The 19,861-nt window shown below is 43.6% G+C and overlaps 1 protein-coding gene across 1 annotated transcript in view; it reads right to left on the bottom strand.

Moving 5' to 3' along the window:
* Positions 1-947: 947 nt before the first annotated feature.
* Positions 948-19,861, bottom strand: part of LOC121002577 (phosphatidylcholine translocator ABCB4-like) — a 95,146-nt gene continuing 76,232 nt past the window's right edge. Inside the window, exons 4-6 of the mRNA XM_040434020.1 lie at positions 14,608-14,814; positions 14,374-14,520; positions 948-1,259 (exon numbers count right to left, since the gene is read on the bottom strand). Of these exons, the coding sequence (XP_040289954.1) occupies positions 1,062-1,259; positions 14,374-14,520; positions 14,608-14,814 (552 nt within the window). The 3' untranslated portion in view covers positions 948-1,061. The remainder of the gene's footprint in view (positions 1,260-14,373; positions 14,521-14,607; positions 14,815-19,861) is intronic.

The following is a 19,861-nucleotide window of genomic DNA, read 5'->3' as shown; positions in this document are numbered from 1 at the left end:
ATTGTGAGTCATAACGTTTTGCTCCGCATCCCGTGATGGAAAGAAAACCGCAGCATGCTGTGGTTTGCTCTCCGGTATGGTAATGCAACCAAACGGAACGGAATGCATTTTGGAGCATTCCGTTCTGTTCAGTTACGTTCTGTCCCCATTTAAAATGAATGGGGACAAAACGGAAGCGTTTTTTTTTCCGGTATTGAGACCCTATGACGGATCTCAATACCAGAAAATAGAAACGCTAGTGTGAAAGTAGCCTAATATTAATACTTGGAGGTCTGTAATGCTATGGCCAGGATCATCAAAATGTTTGGCAACAGGGAAACTTGTCTTTTTCTCCTTTATGGAGTGACGGTCAGACCTTATCCTCGCCCCTGAGTTTCTGCCCTATTTCGCACTACTGGCTAACACGGTATCAAACCTTTTTCTTTTGATCCTATACAGTTGTGAAATTTCAGTTAAGCCTTAGGCCTAATGCACACGGCCGAACAGCCGGGCAATATGCGGACACTGGCCGTGTGCTCCCCGCATCACGGATGTGAACTTATTTACTTGAATGGGTCCGCAATCCGGAGCTGCAGTGCGGGACGGAGGCACGGAACCCCATGGAAGCACTACGGAGTGTTTCCGTGGTGTTTCTGTCCGGAAAAAAATATGACCATGTTCTATTTTTTTTGCGGTGCGGACGGATCACGGACCCATTCAAGTTGAATGGGTCTCGATTCGTCCTGGCCGCCGCACGGACACTGCCCGTGCATTGGGGACCGCGTATTGCGGTCCCCAATGCACGAAACGGCCGTGTGCATGAGGCCTTAAACAAGAAAACCATACAGACTCAAGTTGTGTGGATTTATTATACAGCACTGAAAGAAATCTATGGGCCTACTCTCTATACCTCCGATTTGATAATAAGGCACAAAGAAGTTTTTATTTCTCACATACTGTATATTTCTTTATTCTCCCCTACAGTGATTGCTTACAAGTAGAATACACAACCTCACAGCGCCACATGGAGTACTTAGAAGTTCTGTACTGGAGTACTGTAAGACTTTGCATGTGTATGAGGCCTAGTTTGAGTCTTGTGTGTTCACAAGAGCATAGTAATCAGCTTGGTTAGCCAATAGCTGGTTATGAGTGCCGTATTCCACCACTTTCCCGTTCTTAATCACTGCGATATTGTCAGCATTCTGTATGGTGCTTAATCGATGAGCAATCACTATGCATGTCCGTCCTTGCCTGGCAATATCCAGAGCTTGCTGCACAATCTGTAAAATATAAAAACTGTGAATTAATTTTTGCAATACACCTGTTGGGTCAAAATGCTCACTAGACCCCTTGGTAAATTCTGTGAGGGGCATGGATTCTAAAATGGGGGTCACTTCTTAAGGGTTTCTTTTTTATTTAATCTAAGAGCTTCTGCAGTTGTCAGCCAGTGCTGTATAAATCACCAATCTAGGCCTCAAATGTACTTGCTGCTCTTGCAGCAGAACCCTGCAGTGTGCCCAAACAGCATATTACGACCACATATGGGATTTTGCAGTATTCAGGAAGAAATGGGTAATAAATTGTGGGGTCCTTTTTCTCCTGTTACCACTTGTGGAAATGAAAGTTCTGGTGCTAAAGCAGTATTTTATTTGAAAAAAAAGCTATTTTTCATTTCCCAGTCAGGTGTTTCTAAATTCTAAAAAATACATGTGGGGTCAATGCACTCACTACACCTCTCAATACATTTTTATTAGGGTGTATTTTCCAAAATGGGGTAAGTTTTTGGTGGTTTCCACTGTATATGTATCTCATGGTCTCTTCAAATGTGACATGGTGCAAAATCTTCCCTTCAAAAGTTATATCCTTCCCTTCTGAACTGTGGTGTGCCCATACAGCAGTTTATGACCACATATGGTGCGTTTCCATTCTGGAGAAAATGTGTAAGAAATTGTGGGTGCTTTTTCTCCTGTTACATCTGGTGAAAATAAAAAATCTGGGGCTAAAATAACATTTTATTGGAAAAAAATATATATTTTTAATTTTCACAGCAAAATGTTTCTAAATTCCTGTTAGGTCAAAGCACTCACCACACCCATCAATAAATCCAAAAAACAATCCAGAAAAATGTGTTCCCTAAAAGCCATATGGCGTGCCTATCCTTCTGAGCTCTGTGGTGTGTCCATACAACAGTTTATAACCACATATGGGGCGTTTCAATAATCTGCAGAATCAGGGTAATAAATACTGAGGAGTTTTTTGCTGTTAACCCTTGAGGTATTCCCCACGGCCAGGAAAACATTAAAGCTCCCAAACAGCCATAAGAAACCCCACACAAAGAGCTGCAAAATATATAGCTGAATAAAGTCTGTGGACCATATTTATGAGTGAGTGCAACTAGATTCTAGCATAAATTGTGTTAAAATATGGTTTAATTTGGTACATATAGATTTACAGAAATTATCTGAGTGTGACTTAACGATTTTTCTGATGACAGAAACCCTTTATGTAGGTGGCTGACATTAGCGATGTGCTAATGTCAGCAGAACATAATTGTATGACTTATATCTTCCTGCCTGCAGCAGTTCGCACTAAATAATGACTTTTATAATATGCAAATGAGCCTTTAGGTGCTAGTGGGGCATTGCTGCAGCACCTAGAGGCTCCGTCCTCTCACAGTTTGGCATGCCCTTGTAAAGGTGATTGACGTCCTCGGTCTCCTCCGTGCCCTGCAAATCCCACGCCTGCGCAGTCCATTTTAGTATTAGGCGCAGGCGCAGTGAGTGAAGGACGCTCACCTGCTGCCATCCTTCACTCACTGTGCCTGCACCTAATACTAAAATGGACGGTGCAGACGTGGGATTTGCGCGGAACGGAGGAGACCGAGGATGTCAATCACCTTTACAAGGGCGTACCAAATGGTGAGAGGACGGAGCCTCTAGGTGCTGCAGCAAAGCCCCACTAGCACCTAGAGGCTCATTTGCATATGGTAAAAGTCACTATTTAGCGTGAACCGCGGTATGAGAGAGATATAAGTCATACAGTTATGCTCTGCTGACATTAGCACATCGCTAATGTCAGCCAGCTACATAACGATTTTTCTGATGACAGAAACCCTTTAATGGGAAAGCGGTGTGGCTTCATGAAAAAGAGGAAAGAGTGGGGCTTAATGTGTGCAACATTTAACACCAAAATTACACCACAATTATTGGGTAAAAATTAGTGTTGGGCGAGCATGCTCGACCGAACACTAGTTCGGCTCGAGCATCGCGATGCTCAGCACATTGCGGTGTTCGTCCGAATACCGCGTGTGCTCGAGCGCAATGCTCGAGTCTCCTCCACGCACGTTTGTTGGCTGCTACGCAGCCAATACACGTGCTAGTAAGTACTGCCATTCACTGTAATGCCGTAGCCATTTTGGCTGCTGGCATTACAGTGATTGGCTGGCCGGAACCTGTTCTCGGGTGCTATATAGCACCTGATGACACGTGATTGGCTCAGTATTAGTCAGGGAGAGCTGGAGAGCAGAAGGGAGAGATAGTGTAGGGATTGAAATAGCAATATTTTAGTTTATATACTGGTTATAGACCCAAAAGTCCTTTTAAGGATTATAGTTGTATTTGGCAGCAATATATATTTTTAGCGCAACCTGCGCTAAATAGCTTGGAATTGTTTGGCCGCTGCAGATAGCGACAATATCTGCGCTACATTTCCTGTCTAACGTGTGCACAGCCTAAAAATATCTGTGACATCCAGTGCACTTTTTCCGTAGATAGAGTCCGATGCGCACAGTTACATTACCTGCGCTATCTTCTGTATAACGTTTGCATATCCGAAATATCAGTGACATTCAGTCAAATTTTTTTGCTGCTAATGGCAGCGACATTACCTGCGCTACATCTCCTTTATAACGTTTGCCCATCCTAAATATCAGTGACATTAATTCAGTGTAAAATTTTATTAGCTGCTGGTGACCGCAACATTACTTGCGCTATACCTCCTGTATAACGTTTGTGCATCCTAAATATCAGTGACATTCATTCAGTGAAATTTTTTAGTAGGCGATGGTGACAGCGACATTACTTGCGCTATACCTCCTGTATAACGTTTGTGCATCCTAAATATCAGTGACATTCATTCAGTGAAATTTTTTATTAGGCGATGGTGACAGCGACATTACTTGCGCTATACCTCCTGTATAACATTTGTGTATCCTAAATATCAGCAACATTAATTCAGTGCAATTTTTTATCAGGCGGTGGGGACAGCGACATTACTTGCGCTATACCTCCTGTTTAACGTGTGCGCATCCTAAAAATATCGGTGACATTCTGTGTACTTTATTTGCGCATTTACTTACAAAACCTGCGCTACTGTACGTGTGACATACTTGCAAGCATATATACCATTTAATATGCGCAAGGTGAGCAGTAAGGGACGGGGAAGTGCGCAACCATCAACAAAACATAGCTTTATGTCCCAATTTGCAGGGCGGCGCAGGACACCACTCTCGAAGTCAGACCAGTGCAACCAGGTGTTCAGTTGGATTGCAGCAGATAATGCTTCCAGTCGGTTAAGCACCACCCCGTTTTCCACAAAGTCCAGTCTCAGTAGCCAAGAGTCTGGTAAACAGAATCCTCACCCTGATACTCCATCCACCCACCATGGAGAGTCTTGGCAAACAAGTGATCCCACACTCTGATATTCCGAGGAGCTGTTTTCATCACCATTCCTTAATTTTGGCCTCTCGCCAAGCCCGCTTGAAGAGAGACATGAGGAGATCTTGTGCCCTGATTTCCAAACTTTGGAGCATCCACAGTCAGAATATGATGATGGTGTGGAACAGCAATTAGTGTTTCAGGAGGTGAATGATGATGATGAGACACAGTTGCTAATAAGTCAACCACAATTAGTGTCTCAAGAGGTTCATGATGAGGATGAGACACAGTTGTCAATAACTAAGGTTGTTGTTAGGTCAACAAGTCAGGAGGATGACCAAAGCGAGGAAGTGGAAGAGGAGGTGCTGGACGATGAAGTCACTGACCCAACCTGGGAAGGTGGCAAGCCGAGCGAGGACAGCAGTACAGAGGGGGAGGGATCCACAGCACTGCAACAGGCTGGAAGAGGCAGTGGGGTGGCAAAGGGAGAAGGCGGACCACACCAAACAGGCCCACAACTGTTCCCCGGAGCACCCCCTTGCAGCAATCTCCCTTGCCAAGGGGTATGAGTTCCGGAGTCTGGTGCTTTTTTGAGGAAAATGCGGACGATAAAAGAATTGTCATTTGCAACCTGTGCCGCATCAAAATGAGCAGGGGCGTGAACACTAGCAACCTCACCACTACCAGCGTGATACGCCACATGGCATCAAAGCACCGTAATAGGTGGGCCGAACGCCTGGGTCCACAACCAGTGTCTGAGGGTCACACCACTGCCTCCTCTTCCCCTGTGTTACGAACTGGCGCTCTACATCTTGGAGGTGCTGGCCTTACCCGCCACCAGCGTTTTTTTCAGAGCGTGACATGAAAAATGAACAAGGCCTGGATTGCCCCTGACTTCTCTACTCCACCAGAGGAAAGCAGCTGAACAAAAAAAGGCACTCTAAATGTGGCTTTTATGGTGTATTGAATACACTGTATTCCCATGCAACCCTTCCACCACTAAAAAGGGTATATGGTTCATTCTCCCTTTTCTTGTCCTCCTCCTTCATCATATCAACATGATTATTAGGCTGCCCTCGCTCCTAATGTTTTAGAGGGTCAGCTCCGCAGCGGGCCCTCACCCATAATGTTTTAGAGGGTCACCAGCAGGCCCTCACACATAATGTTTTTGAAGGTTACCAGCAGGCCCTTACCCATAATGTTTCTAAGGGTCACCAGCAGGCCCTCTACTATAATGTTTTAGAGGGTCAGCTCAGCATCAAACCCTCACCCCATCCCCTATATTTTTAGATGGTTAGCTCGACAGCAGGCCCTCACCCATACATTTTTTTAGATGGTCAGCTCTGCAGCAGGCTCTCGCCCACAACAATTTTTAGATGGTCAGCTCGGCAGCAGGCGCTCGCCCACTAAATTTTTTAGATGGTCAGCTCGGCAGCAGGCCCTCGCCCCCATAATTTTTTAGATGGTCAGCTCGGCAGCAGGCCCTCGCCCACAAAATCTTTTAGATGGTCAGCTCGGCAGCAGGCCCTCACCCAAAAAATTCTTTAGATGGCCTGCTGCTGAGCTGACCGTCGCCCACAAATTTTTTTAGATGGGCAGTTCGGCAGCAGGCCCTTGCCCACAAAATATTTTAGATGGTCAGCTTGGTAGCAGGCCCTCGCCCACAAAATTATTTAGATGGTCAGCTCGGCAGCAGGCTCTCACGCCTAATGTTTTAGATGGTCAGCTCAGCAGCAGACCCTCACCCCTAATGTTTTAGATGGTCAGATACGCAGCAGGCCTTTGCTTCTAATGTTTTAGAGGGTCATCAGCAGGCCATCAATCATAATTTTTCAAGGGTGTGTATGATGCGCTCCTTTATGTGTAATAAAGGGTGTATTGGAGTGCTGGTTCCTTGTAATTTTTGGCAGCCCTTTCACTAAAAGGCTTTCCAGATTTGTAACAGGGTTGATGTTCCTGGAGGGATACACCAAATGGAAAAGGATTTAGGAAAACTAGACGAATGGTCAAAAATCGGGCAACTAAAATTTAATGTGGATAAGTGCAAAATAATGCACCTGGGGCGTAAAAACCCAAGAGCAGAATATAAAATCAGTGATACAGTCCTAACCTCAGTATCTGAGGAAAGGGATTTAGGGGTCATTATTTCAGAAGACTTAAAGGTAGGCAGACCATGTCATAGAGCAGCAGGAAATGCTAGCAGAATGCTTGGGTGTATAGGGAGAGGAATTACCAGTAGAAAGAGGGAGGTGCTCATGCCGCTCTACAGAGCACTAGTGAGACCTCATTTGGAGTATTGTGCTCAGTACTGGAGACCATATCTCCAGAAGGATATTGATACTTTGGAGAGAGTTCAGAGAAGAGCTACTAAACTGGTACATGGATTGCAGGATAAAACTTACCAGGAAAGATTAAAGGACCTTAACATGTATAGCTTGGAAGAAAGATAAGACAGAGGGGATATGATAGAAACTTTTAAATACATAAAGGGAATCAACAAGGTAAAAGAGGAGAGAATATTTAAAAGAAGAAAAACTGCTACAAGAGGACATAGTTTTAAATTAGAGGGGCAAAGGTTTAAAAGTAATATCAGGAAGTATTACTTTACTGAGAGAGTAGTGGATGCATGGAATAGCCTTCCTGCAGAAGTGGTAGCTGCAAATACAGTGAAGGAGTTTAAGCATGCATGGGATAGGCATAAGGCCATCCTTCATATAAGATAGGGCCAAGGGCGATTCATAGTATTCAGTATATTGGGCAGACTAGATGGGCCAAATGGTTCTTATCTGCCGACACATTCTATGTTTCCATGTTTATGAGTGTAGGATTCCCACTACCTGAACAATTGTACCACAATGTGAATGAGGCCCTCCTTTATATTATATACAGTTTGTATCTGAGTGCCTCTTCCTTGTAATTTGTAATTGGCAGCACTTGCACTTTATATGCAAGTAAATATACAGGAAAAAATATTTCCTAATCATTCCTAATCATTTTTCCACTAAAATCGATTTTATCTTTGGTTTGGAGCGTATTATTGTCAGTATGTAAAAGTGGCATACATCGTTCCCACAAGCGACCTGGGAGTCCAAGATGCATCCAGACATCCTCCCCATGCTGTTCCCGAACCATTTCAGTGGTGTTTCTATCAATTTCTGACCTTTTCCTATGAACCAGACAGGTGGTGCCTGGTTTAATGCTCGAGTTCTCCCATTGACTTCCATTGTGCTTGGGTGCTCGGTAGAGCACCAGAGCATCCTGAGGTGTTCTACTCGAGCACCCAAGCACTTTGGTGCTCGACCAACACTAGTAAAAATCCATCTCAAAATAAACCAACCAATTCATGGTATAAAGTTAAACATTGTCTAACAATGCACCAAATTTATAATCCATCCTGAGACACTGATAAATTTGGTGTATGTCTAGACTAGCGTTGTCACAGTACCAAAATGTGAACTTCGATTCCAATACCAATTGGACTATCACAATTCTCGATACCAAAGCAATACTTTGCCAAGTTATGAATAAGATAGGTTTGTCTTGGTTTTCTAATCGATTGTACATGTCGGGTTGCTTGATTTTGCCAGAAAACTGCTGTTTCAGCCATAAAACTATGTGTCCATTCGAAATCTAACAACTCGCAAGTTTTTTTGGGGGGAAACAGCACTTTCCTGGCAAAATCAAACAGCTGGACAATACTCTACAATCAATTAAAAAAACACAACAAGCATAACCTTTGGCAGTTTGCAGCCCAATGCCACTCCATGTGGCCTCACCTTATGTGGAACCATTATATGATGTACGGTACCTGGAGTTAATTGCTATAAGGGTCCATTCACACATCCGTAGTGTATTGCGGATCCGTAATACACCCGGCCAGCACCCCCATAGAACTACCTATTCTTGTCCGCAGTTGCGGACAAGAATAGGACATGTTCTATTTTTCTCCGGAGCCGCGGACTGGAAGATCAGGGGCTCGCTCTGGAAATGCGTATGTGGACAGCACACTGTGCTGACCGCATCCATTCCTGCCCCAAAGAGAATGAATGGGTCCGCACCCGTTCTGCAATTTGCAGAATGGATGCGGACCCATTCTACGGACTTGTGAATGGACCCTTAATGTGAGGTACATGAAGGTCCAATTTGACAAATCCATGTGCTACATATTAATGGTACTTGACCCCATCAAGTAGCTCCTCACATAATAGGCCACATGGGGATAAAATGTGAGATACATGGATGGATTACTTACTACTGATGTGAGACATATGTTTTTATTAATTCTGAGCCTCCATTTGCCTCACATTAATAATAAGTAACTTCATCATGTACCCACACATAAACCCTATTTTGCTCATGTGAGGTACTTAATGGGGTCTCTGATTATTAATGTAACGCACATGGAGGTACTAAAGTAATAATGTGCCTAACATTAATAATAAGACCATCATTTATCTCACATACAGTTGCAAGAAAAAGTATGTGAACCCTTTGGAATGATATGGATTTCTGCACAAATTGGTCATAAAATGTGATCTGATCTTCATCTAAGTCACAACAATAGACAATCACAGTCTGCTTAAACTAATAACACACAAAGAATTAAATGTTACCATGTTTTTATTGAACACACCATGTAAACATTCACAGTGCAGTTGGAAAAAGTATGTGAAGCCTTGGATTTAATAACTGGTTGAACCTCCTTTGGCAGCAATAACTTCAACCAAACGTTTCCTGTAGTTGCAGATCAGACGTGCACAACGGTCAGGAGTAATTCTTGACCATTCCTCTTTACAGAACTGTTTCAGTTCACCAATATTCTTGGGATGTCTGGTGTGAATCGCTTTCTTGAGGTCATGCCACAGCATCTCAATGGGGTTGAGGTCAGGACTCTGACTGGGCCACTCCAGAAGGCGTATTTTCTTCTGTTTAAGCCATTCTGTTGTTGATTTACTTCCATGCTTTGGGTCGTTGTCCTGTTGCAACACCCATCTTCTGTTGAGCTTTAGCTGGTGGACAGATGGCCTTAAGTTCTCCTGCAAAATGTCTTGATAAACTTGGGAATTTATTTTTCTTTTGATAATATCAATCCGTCCAGGCCCTGACGCAGCAAAGCAGCCCCAAACCATGATGCCCCCACCACTATACTTCACAGTTGGTATGAGGTTTTGATGTTGATGTGCTGTGCCTCTTTTTCTCCACACATAGTGTTGTGTGTTTCTTCCAAACAACTCAACTTTGGTTTCATCTTTCCACAGAATATTTTGCCAGTACTGCTGTGGAACATCCAGGTGCTCTTGTGCAAACTGTAAATGTGCAGCAATGTTTTTTTTGGACAGCAGTGGCTTCCTCTGTGGTATCCGCCCATAAAATCCATTCTTGTTTAGTGTTTTACATATCGTGGATTCGCTAACAGGGATGTTAGCATATGCCAGAGACTTTTGTAAGTCTTTAGCTGACACTCTAGGATTCTTCTTCACCTCATTGAGCAGTCTGCGCTGTGCTCTTGCAGTCATCTTTGCAGGACGACCACTTCTAGTGAGAGTAGCAGCAGTGCTGAACTTTCTCCATTTATAGACAATTTGTCTTACCGTGGACTGATGAACAGCAAGGCTTTTGGAGATACTTTTATAACCCTTTCCAGCTTTATGCAAGTCAACAATTCTTAATCGTAGGTCTTCTGAAAGCTCTTTTGTGCGAGGCATCATTCACATGAGGCAATGCTTCGTGTGAAAAGCAAACCCAGAACTGGTGTGTGTTTTTTATAGGGCAGGGCAGCTATAACACCAACTCCAATCTCATCTCATTGATTGGACTCCAGTTGGCTGACACCTCTTGGAGATGTCATTAGTCTAGGGGTTCACATACTTTTTCCACCTGCACTGTTAATGTTTACATGGTGTGTTCAATAAAAACATGGTAACATTAAATTTTTGTGTGTTATTAGTTTAAGCAGACTGTGATTGTCTATTGTTGTGACTTAGATGAAGATCAGATCACATTTTATGATCAATTTGTGCAGAAATCCATATCATTCCAAAGGGTTCACATACTTTTTCTTGCAACTGTAATGGCAACATTGGGGTTAATGAGAGTCACTTTAACACTAATGTTCCTCGAACTGTAGTAAACCACCATTCTCCTCCCACCCTTCCTGAAAATCCCTTCTCAGGCCAGGATGCATGATCATTGGTGGCAAAGAAGGAAGTAGAGCACCCCCCCTTTCACTGTGAGGTGTCTGGTCAATGTGAGAAGTGTGAGGAGCACTACTGCCACTACTGATCAGAACATGGCATGCACTGAGTAAGGGTACTTTCACACTTGCGGCAGAGGATTCCAGCAGGCAGTTTAGTCGCCGGAACTGCCTGCCGGATCTGGCAATCCGGACGCTAACTGATGGCAGTTGTCAGACAGATCCGGATGCGGATCCGTTTGACAAATGCATTGAAATAACGGATCCGTCTCTCCGGTGTCATCCAGAAAAACTGATCCAGTATAAAAAAAAAATTGCATTTTTAAAGGTCTCCGCATGCGCAGACCGAAAAGCCGGATCCGTTTTGCCGGAACACTTAATGCTGGATCCGGCACTAATACACTTCAATGTAAATTAATGCAGTATTGGGGTCATTTATTTAGACCAGTGTTTTAGACACTGGTCTTAATACCCCTGTGCTGGCGCAAGATACGCCTATGTAGAGGCTCAGGCCTCTACATTACTTTAATGCATCCACTGCCGGCCTAAATCTACGCCAGCTCACTTGCTGAGTAGATTTAGATAATTTTCCATGCCTAAAACAGGCATAGAAAATTATAAATGAGCGTGAGCTGGGAAAAGTCACAGATTCGGCCGCTGATCCCCTTTGCGACCGAATCTGTGACAGATATACGCCAAAAATTAGCATATATCTAATGATACTAAAGTATTGAGATGGCTCACCCTCTGGCTAGCAAGGAAAGGGTGCTCCTGCTAAAAGACCCACCCAATCTTAATAAATACAATAAAGTATAGTGTAGTAGGGCACACCTACATCTGGGCACAGCATAGATACACTGTTCTGTATAAAAACAATATAAATGTATTATATAAAATGTATACACTGTGAAAATAAAACAATGAAAAAATGATGAAAAAATATATGTAAAACTACTTTAAAAATACTTCAATCTCACACTTGAATCGCAGTATGTGTGACAACCTCTCTTTGTATTACAGGACGACGGTATTTAAAGGGAACCTGTCACCTGGATTTTGGGTATAGAGCTGAGGACATGGGTTGCTAGATGGCCGCTAGCACATCCGCAATATCCAGTCCCCATAGCTCTATGTGCTTTTATTGTGTAAAAAAACCGATTTGATACATATGCAAATTAACCTGAGATGAGTCCTGTACGTGAGATGAGTCAGGGACAGGACTCATCTCAGGTTAATTTGCATATGTATCAAATCTGTTTTTTTTACACAATAAAAGCACACAGAGCTATGGGGACTGGGTATTGCGGATGTGCTAGCGGCCATCTAGCAACCCATGTCCTCAGCTCTATACACAAAGTCCAGGTGACAGGTTCCCTTTAAGGTAAAATATTATTGCTTTGACACAATGACAATCCGCATTAGTGCCAACTGTGGTATCTTCTCATATACCTATAACTATTTAATGAGGAAAGTTATCCAGCAAAAAATATATTCCAAATAAAACTAATAAAGAAAAGGTAAGTCTGCACAGAGTTTTTTAGAAAACCACATGCACAAATACAAAGGCAAGTAAACCAAAACCAAATCATGTCACCTGTTCAAAGCATGTGGTAGGGGGATAAATCTGCTATGAGGAGCATATATGAGACATATTTCTCTTTTTCTGTATAAAATCACTCACTTAGGCCTCATGCACACGACCGTTGTGTGCATCTGTGTCCGTTGTTCCGTTTTCCGTGATTTTCTGCAGACCCATTGACTTTCAATGGGTCCGTTGAAAACTCGGAAAATGCACCGTTTATCATCCGCGTCCGTGATCCGTGTTTGCTGTCCATCAAAAAAATATGACCTGTCCTATTTTTTGGACGGACAACGGTTCGCGGACCCATTCAAGTCAATGGGTCCGTGAAAAAACACGGAGGCACACAAGATTGTCATCCGCGTCCGTGATCCGTGTTTCCGTAGGCTACTTTCGCACAGACGGATCCGCAGATCCGTCTGCATAAAAGCTTTTTCAGATCTGAGTTTTCACATCGTGAAAACTCAGATCCGACAGTGTATTCTAACACAGAGGCGTTCCCATAGTGATGGGGACACTTCAAGTTAGAATATACTAAGAACTGTGGACATAACTGCCCCCTTCTGCCTGGCAGCACCCGATCTCTTACAGGAAGCTGTGATCCGCACAATTAACCCCAGTGCGGCCCCCCTCCCTCCCTCCCCAGTATTGTATTCATTGGTGGCCAGTGCAGCCTCCCCTATCCCCCCCCCCCTAATTCAAAACACCCCCCCCCCATCATTGGTGGCACTTAGCAATTTTAGAAGCATTATACTTACCTGCGATGTCTGTGACCGGCCGGGCGCTCCTCCTACTGGTAAGTGACAGGTCTGTGCTATAAGCAATGCGCCGCACAGACCTTTCACTTACCAGTAGGAGGAGCGCCCGGCCGGACACAGACAGCGCAGGTAAGTATAATGCTTCTAAAATTGCTAAGTAACCATGGCAGCCAGGACTGCAGTAGCATCTTGGCTGCCATGGTAACCAATCAGAGCCCCAGCGATTAAACTGGGACTCCGATCGGAACTCTCCGCTGCCACCAATGATGGGGGGGGGGTTTAATTAGTGGGGGGGAGAGGGGAGGCCGCACTGGCCACCAATGAATATAATACTGGGGAGGGAGGGAGGGGGGCCGCACTGGCCACCAATGAATATAATACTGGGGAGGGAGGGGGGGCCACACTGGCCACCAATGAATTTAAAACTGGGGAGGGAGGGGGGTCTGGCCCCTGCTGCCTGGCAGCACCTGATCTCTTACAGGGGCTATGATACGCACAATTAACCCCTCAGGTGTGGCACCTGAGGGGTTAATTGTGCGGATCACAGCCCCTTGTAAGAGATCGGGTGCTGCCAGGCAGCAGGGGGCAGTTATGTCCACAGTTCTTAGCATATTCTAACTTCAAGCGTCCCCATCACTATGGGAACGCCTCTGTGTTAGAATATACTGTCGGATCTGAGTTTCACGATCTAACTCAAATCCGATGGTATATTCTAACATAGAGGCATTGCCATGGTGATGGGGACGCTTCAAGTTAAAATATACCATCGGATTGGAGAAAACTCCGATCTGATGGTATATTAATAGGGACTCCTGACTTCACATTGAAAGTCAATGGGGGACGGATCCGTTTGCAATTGCACCATATTGTGTCAACGTCAAACGGATCCGTCCCCATTGACTTGCATTGTAAGTCAGGATGGATCCGTTTGGCTCCGCACGGCCAGGCGGACACCAAAACGACTTTTTTTTTACTTTCCTTCATGTCCGTGGATCCTCCAAAAATCAAGGAAGACCCACAGAAGGAAAAACAGACACGGATCACGGAACTACGGAACCCGTTTTAGTGGACCGCAAAAAAAAACGGTCGTGTGCATGAGGCCTTATACAGGTATATGGTATATAAATTCTCATCAAGTCTATACCGGGTGCATTTACCTTTACAGTAAAAATATATTTTCTCTTTGTGTTTTATTTTAATTCGCATTACCTTTTCATTTTCAGAATCAAGTGCAGAAGTGGCTTCATCCAGGATTAACACTTTTGGCTTCCGTACAAGAGCGCGTGCAATGGCGATCCTTTGTTTTTGTCCACCTGAAAGCTGAGCTCCCTTATCTCCAACACGAGTGTTATATCCCTTCAATATCAAAAAGGCAGAGAAAGTTCAGTTGGGAAGCAAACGGTCAACACTTTAAATATAAGTAATATGATCTTAATAAATTACTTGTGGCAAGTTCATAATGAATGTGTGGATATTGGCTGCTTTCGCTGCCTCTATAACTTCTTCCTGTGGAACAAGTCTACTGTTGTCTCCATATTGAATGTTCTCTTTGATGCTGCAGTCAAAAAGGATTGGTTCCTGTGACACAATGCCTATCTGCGACCTCAGCCACTTCAGATGTAAAGACGTGATGTCGATCCCATCAGCAAGCTAATATGCAAAATATAATAGGTACAGTTACTACCATAACAAGTAACGTATATACAATATGCATTTTTCCTTAGGGGACATATTAATTATATATGTTCTAATAATTAAAACCAGATACTGATACACACATTTCTTTTTTAACCAGTTTCCTCTGTAAGCATTTGGGGCCTTTTTTCATCGGATTCTAAGAGCTATAATTTTTTTTTTTCTGTTGATGTAGTCGTATGAGGGCTTGTTTTTTGCAGGACAAGTTGTAGTTTTTAATGGCAACATTTTGGGTTATATTTTATAAAGTCTTTCAGGGATGGAGATGTGAAAAAAACGCACATTTTTTTAGACCTGATGCTAATGAGTAAAAGTTGCAAACTGCAGCGCAAATAACCTTTGGGCCAAAATTTGAACCAGAAATATGCCAAATATAGGCGTATTTCTGATCGTAAATGACACCCATCATTTTTTTTTTAAGTTTTAATGCTATTGCACAATTAAAAAAAAAAAAAAAAAGCTGTGGGAGCTGTTTGGGAGCTTCATTTTTGCAGAAAGATTTGTAGTAATTTTTGGGTACAATACAACACTTTTTGATTGCTTTTCATTCCGCTTTTTTGCGGTGAATAAGCAAAAACAGGAATTCATTTTTTTACGGCATTCATATGGGATAAATTACATGATAATTGTTTAACGTGGGTCATTATGGATGCAGCAATACCAAATATGTGGAGGGGAGTTTTTTTCCTTTTTTCTATTAACAGTTGTCCCCCCTCCCCCACTGGAAAAAAGATGCATTATTTTTATTTTTACTTAGTAAAAAAAAAAATTATTTATTTTTTAATCACTTAATAGTCCCACAAGGAGACTTAAATAAACGATCTTGTAATCACTTCTATAATTATGTGTTCCTTATGCACTGCAGAGAATTATACTGTGAGTGCTATATTGTCAATCACCAGCACGGCCTGCTCGGATACAGTGCAGGCAGGGCTGGGACCTTCATTGAGTAATGAACTCCCCATCTCCGCTGCATGGGAGACTTGTGCAGTGCTTAGGGTACTTTCACACTTGCGGCAGGATTGATCCAACAGGTTCTTCACCCTGTCGGATCCGTCCTGCCGCCCAAATGTAAAAGAGGAAAATCGGACAGCACTCCAGGTAAAAAATAAAATTTATTAACCCATGTGGCAAAAAGGAAGCAACATTTCGGCTCAACGCTCTTGTGTGCATGCGTGTACTCTTACTTGACAGATACCACACTCAAGATGGTGGTGTGTGGAGCGGGTATGAGGTGCGCATGCACTGTTTTTTGCTGCGTGTCACTTCCTGCTTCCGCGCACTGGTGTCGTATTCTGGAGCATGCGCACTGTGACTTACCACACGCCGAACATGTCGCTACTGTATATGATACATCTGATCCACCTGTTGGGTATGGCAATATGTTCTCTTCTCATTTGGTCTCCGCCCCTCGATTATGCTTGTATTGATGTTTTTAATTGGGTTACAAACTTTGTTATTAAGCACACAGGCACTTTATTATTTATATATTGATGAATTTTGTATATTATGTAACACTGCTAATTTTTATTACATTGTTGTATCACCTCATGTACATGATATGATATCGATCACTGTTTTTATCAGTATATAGTATTTTTATTTATATATTGATCAATTATGTCATTAATTTGCACATGGCTGTTTTGCATCATGTTCATTGATTTGATGAATTGTTTGGCATATATATATTTCACTTTGCACTTGTGTTCAATGCTTGAGATTGGGCTCAACAATAGAGCCTAACATTGCTTCCTTTTTGCCACATGGGTTAATACATTTTGTTTTCTTCCTGGAGTGCCATCAGATTTTCCATATATATATATATATATATATATATATATATATATATATATATATATATATGTTACCTTACAAATCCGCAAAAAACGGATCCGCAAAAAGACACGGATGACGTCCGTGTGCATTCCGTGTTTTGCGGAACGGAACAGCTGGCCCCTAATAGAATAGTACTATCCTTGTCTGTAATGCGGACAATAATAGGACATGTTCTATTTTTTTGTGGAACAGAAATACGGACATACGTAGATGGAATGCTCACTGAGTAACTTCCATTTTTTTGGTGGACCCATTAAAGTTAATGGTTCCGTATACGGTCTACAAAAGAAAAACGGAACGGTCACGGAAAGAATATACGTTCGTGTGCATGAGGCCTAAGAATCAAACAGAGGGCTGGGGGGATTGAAATCAGGCAACGGCTAAGAGTCAGGTTTCCTGTGTGTTCTGGATCAGTTTTGTCCTGTACTTAAAGGGAACCTGTCACCAGTTTTATGGTGTCCTAACTAAGGGCAACATAAATAAGTGATTGATTCTCTTAGCACAATGCTGGGTCACTTTCTTTAATTGACCCAGTCAATCTGCCAACATCTTGTATTGAAAAGCTCCAGCTGATAATGATGAGTCATGAATATTCATGAGCTCCTGACTCTCCCCGCCTACCTGCTGCTGAATGACAGTTTGTTTCCATATGAACCAGCAGCAGGTGGGCGGGGGAGTGGCTATAGCTCTGAATTAAATATACGCTGGACTCACTGACATCACGCTGGACTCCAATCAGCTTATTAGCATGCGGCATGTGGCATATTTGTGTGTATATTATGAGGTAACCATCTGTCACACCAGTAAGTGAATACATCTAAGGTACTTTTTAGTAGTTAAAGATTGTATATAATTAGTTAGATTATAATCAAATATTCACATGACAGGTTCCCTTTAATGCTGATCCCCTATTTCCTCTATAAACCAACTTTAGCTTGGATTTATTCTTCTAGTAACTTTCCTGATTGTGACCCGGCTAGCTGACTACTATTCTGTTTCCCTTTGGGTCATCTGGCATGGTCTGCTACCTGTGAGCTTGCACATACCGTAGTTTCTGTTGCCCTACTCCACAGATGTAACCTGAGTCATTAATAGTCAAGTCCATCTGGCCTTGCAGTGAGTTCTGGTGAACACCTAGGGGTTGAGTTAGATTGTACTAACTGGAGTGGCATATAAAGATTATTAGCAGTTTTGAGTTTGCTGGGTGTGGTTCTGGACAGTGACCTCCGCAGTTTACCTTAAATAATCTTAAATACAATATTGGGCAGATTAATAATCTTGTTGATCAACTATTAGTGATGATAACGGATGCTTGGCCGAACACCAGTCGAGTCTCCGCCCCGCACGTTTCTTGGCTGCTATGCAGCCAATAAACGTGCAGGTAAGTACTGCCCTCACTTTAATACCATAGCCATGTTGGCTGCTGGCATTAGTGATTGGCTGGCCGGAACGCATCATCGGGTGCTATATAGCACCCGATGACGCATTTTCGGCTTCTTCTTAGTCAGGGAGAGCTGTGCTGAAGAAGAGACAGACAGTGTAGGGAGTGATTTAAGAATATTTTTACCACCAAAAGTTTTCAGAGACCCAATAGTCCTTTTAACCGCCTCCGGACCGCCTAACGCAGGATTGCGTTCCGGAGGCGGTTGATTCATTCCTCCTTGACGCGCCGATGCGTCATCTCGCGAGACGTGATATTACGCTCACAGCAGGCCCGTGCATGCGCATCGCGGGCCGGACAAGTTCGTCATCAGCCTGCCAGCCAATGATCGTCGCTGGCAGGCTGATGATTTTCAAAAAAACAAATCACAAGCCAGTTAACACATTATATTTATAAATATAATGTGTTAAATGGCTTCTGTGCTCCTCTGCTGGTCCTTTTCGTCGGTTGGTCCCAGCAGAGGAGCACACATCACTGTGAGTATACACCAAACACTTCACTTAGCCACAGATTACCCCCCATCACCCCAATTAACCCCTTGATCACCCCTTGATCGCCCCTGTCAATCACCTAGTGAAAGGGAAAAAAGTGATCAGTGTAAACTGTCAATTTTTTTCCCCACTGGTATTGACTGTTAGGTTTTAGGATAGTTTAGGCCCCTTTGTTAGGTAGTTAGCGTCGGTTAGCGCCCAGCCCACCGCACCACAGTCACTGATTAGCGTATTGCTAATCAGCATTTGTACTTTTATAGTATCTGTAAGTGATCAGAACTGATCACAGTCAGATCTATAATAGTGTTAGTGTCACCTTAGCTCGCCCTCCACCCAAAACGCAGTGTTTGCCCGATCAGGCCTGATCGGTCGCCCACACGTGCGTTCACCCACGTCCGCCCCGCCGCAGTGACAAAAAAAATATTATTTTTTGATCACTGCACAATCACTTTACAAGCGCTGCGGCGATAAAAAAATCAGTTTTGATATTTTTTTATAAATTGCAGCGGCTTCCGGTACTTCGCTAGCCTCCCATTTGTAAGACAGGCTTGCTTTTTTTCTTGGGTAGTCTCAGGGAATACCCCCTAAATTTAGTTGACCAAATGGCAAATAAGGGGTATTCTTCTGAAGAGGCCTACAGGATTCTGACCCAGTCAGATGAGGAATGGGAACCCTCATCTGACGAATCTAGCGGGTCAGAATATGAACCTGTAGAAAGCAGTGGCAGTCTGACCCAAAGTTCGGACGAGGAGGTTGAGGTCCCTGATAGCACCAGGCGTACCCGGCCCAGTGTTGCTAGACCACAGGTTGCGCAGGATCCGCTTCAAGGGCAGCAGAGTGGGGCTGGCGCTGTCGGATTATGTGGTGAGGCATACACCAGCAGCGCAGCCCATCCTGGACCTAGTACCAGCACTGCCGTGCAACATAGTGAAGTGGCGAGCAGCAGAAGGGCAGTTGAAGCTGGTACGGTGGCACGTGCATTAGTTCCTCCGTCGCAGCCACCGCACAGACAGGCCCGTAGAGCCCCTAGAGTCCCTGAGGTGCTGGCAAACCCTGATTGGCAGCCCCCAACTTCAGCCGCACCAATAGTTCCCCCTTTCACCGCCCAGTCTGGAGTTCGGGTTGAGACAGCTCAGATCGGTTCGGCACTGGGATTTTTTGAGCTGTTCTTGACTGCGGAGCTCTTGGACTTAGTCGTGGCAGAAACAAATCGGCATGCCACTCAATTTAT

The sequence above is a fragment of the Bufo bufo genome, chromosome 5 (genome assembly GCF_905171765.1).
Source record: "Bufo bufo chromosome 5, aBufBuf1.1, whole genome shotgun sequence".
Taxonomy (NCBI): Eukaryota; Metazoa; Chordata; class Amphibia; order Anura; family Bufonidae; genus Bufo; species Bufo bufo.
Note: the sequence above shows the minus strand (reverse complement) of the source record. Positions and strands in the feature narration are given on the sequence as shown.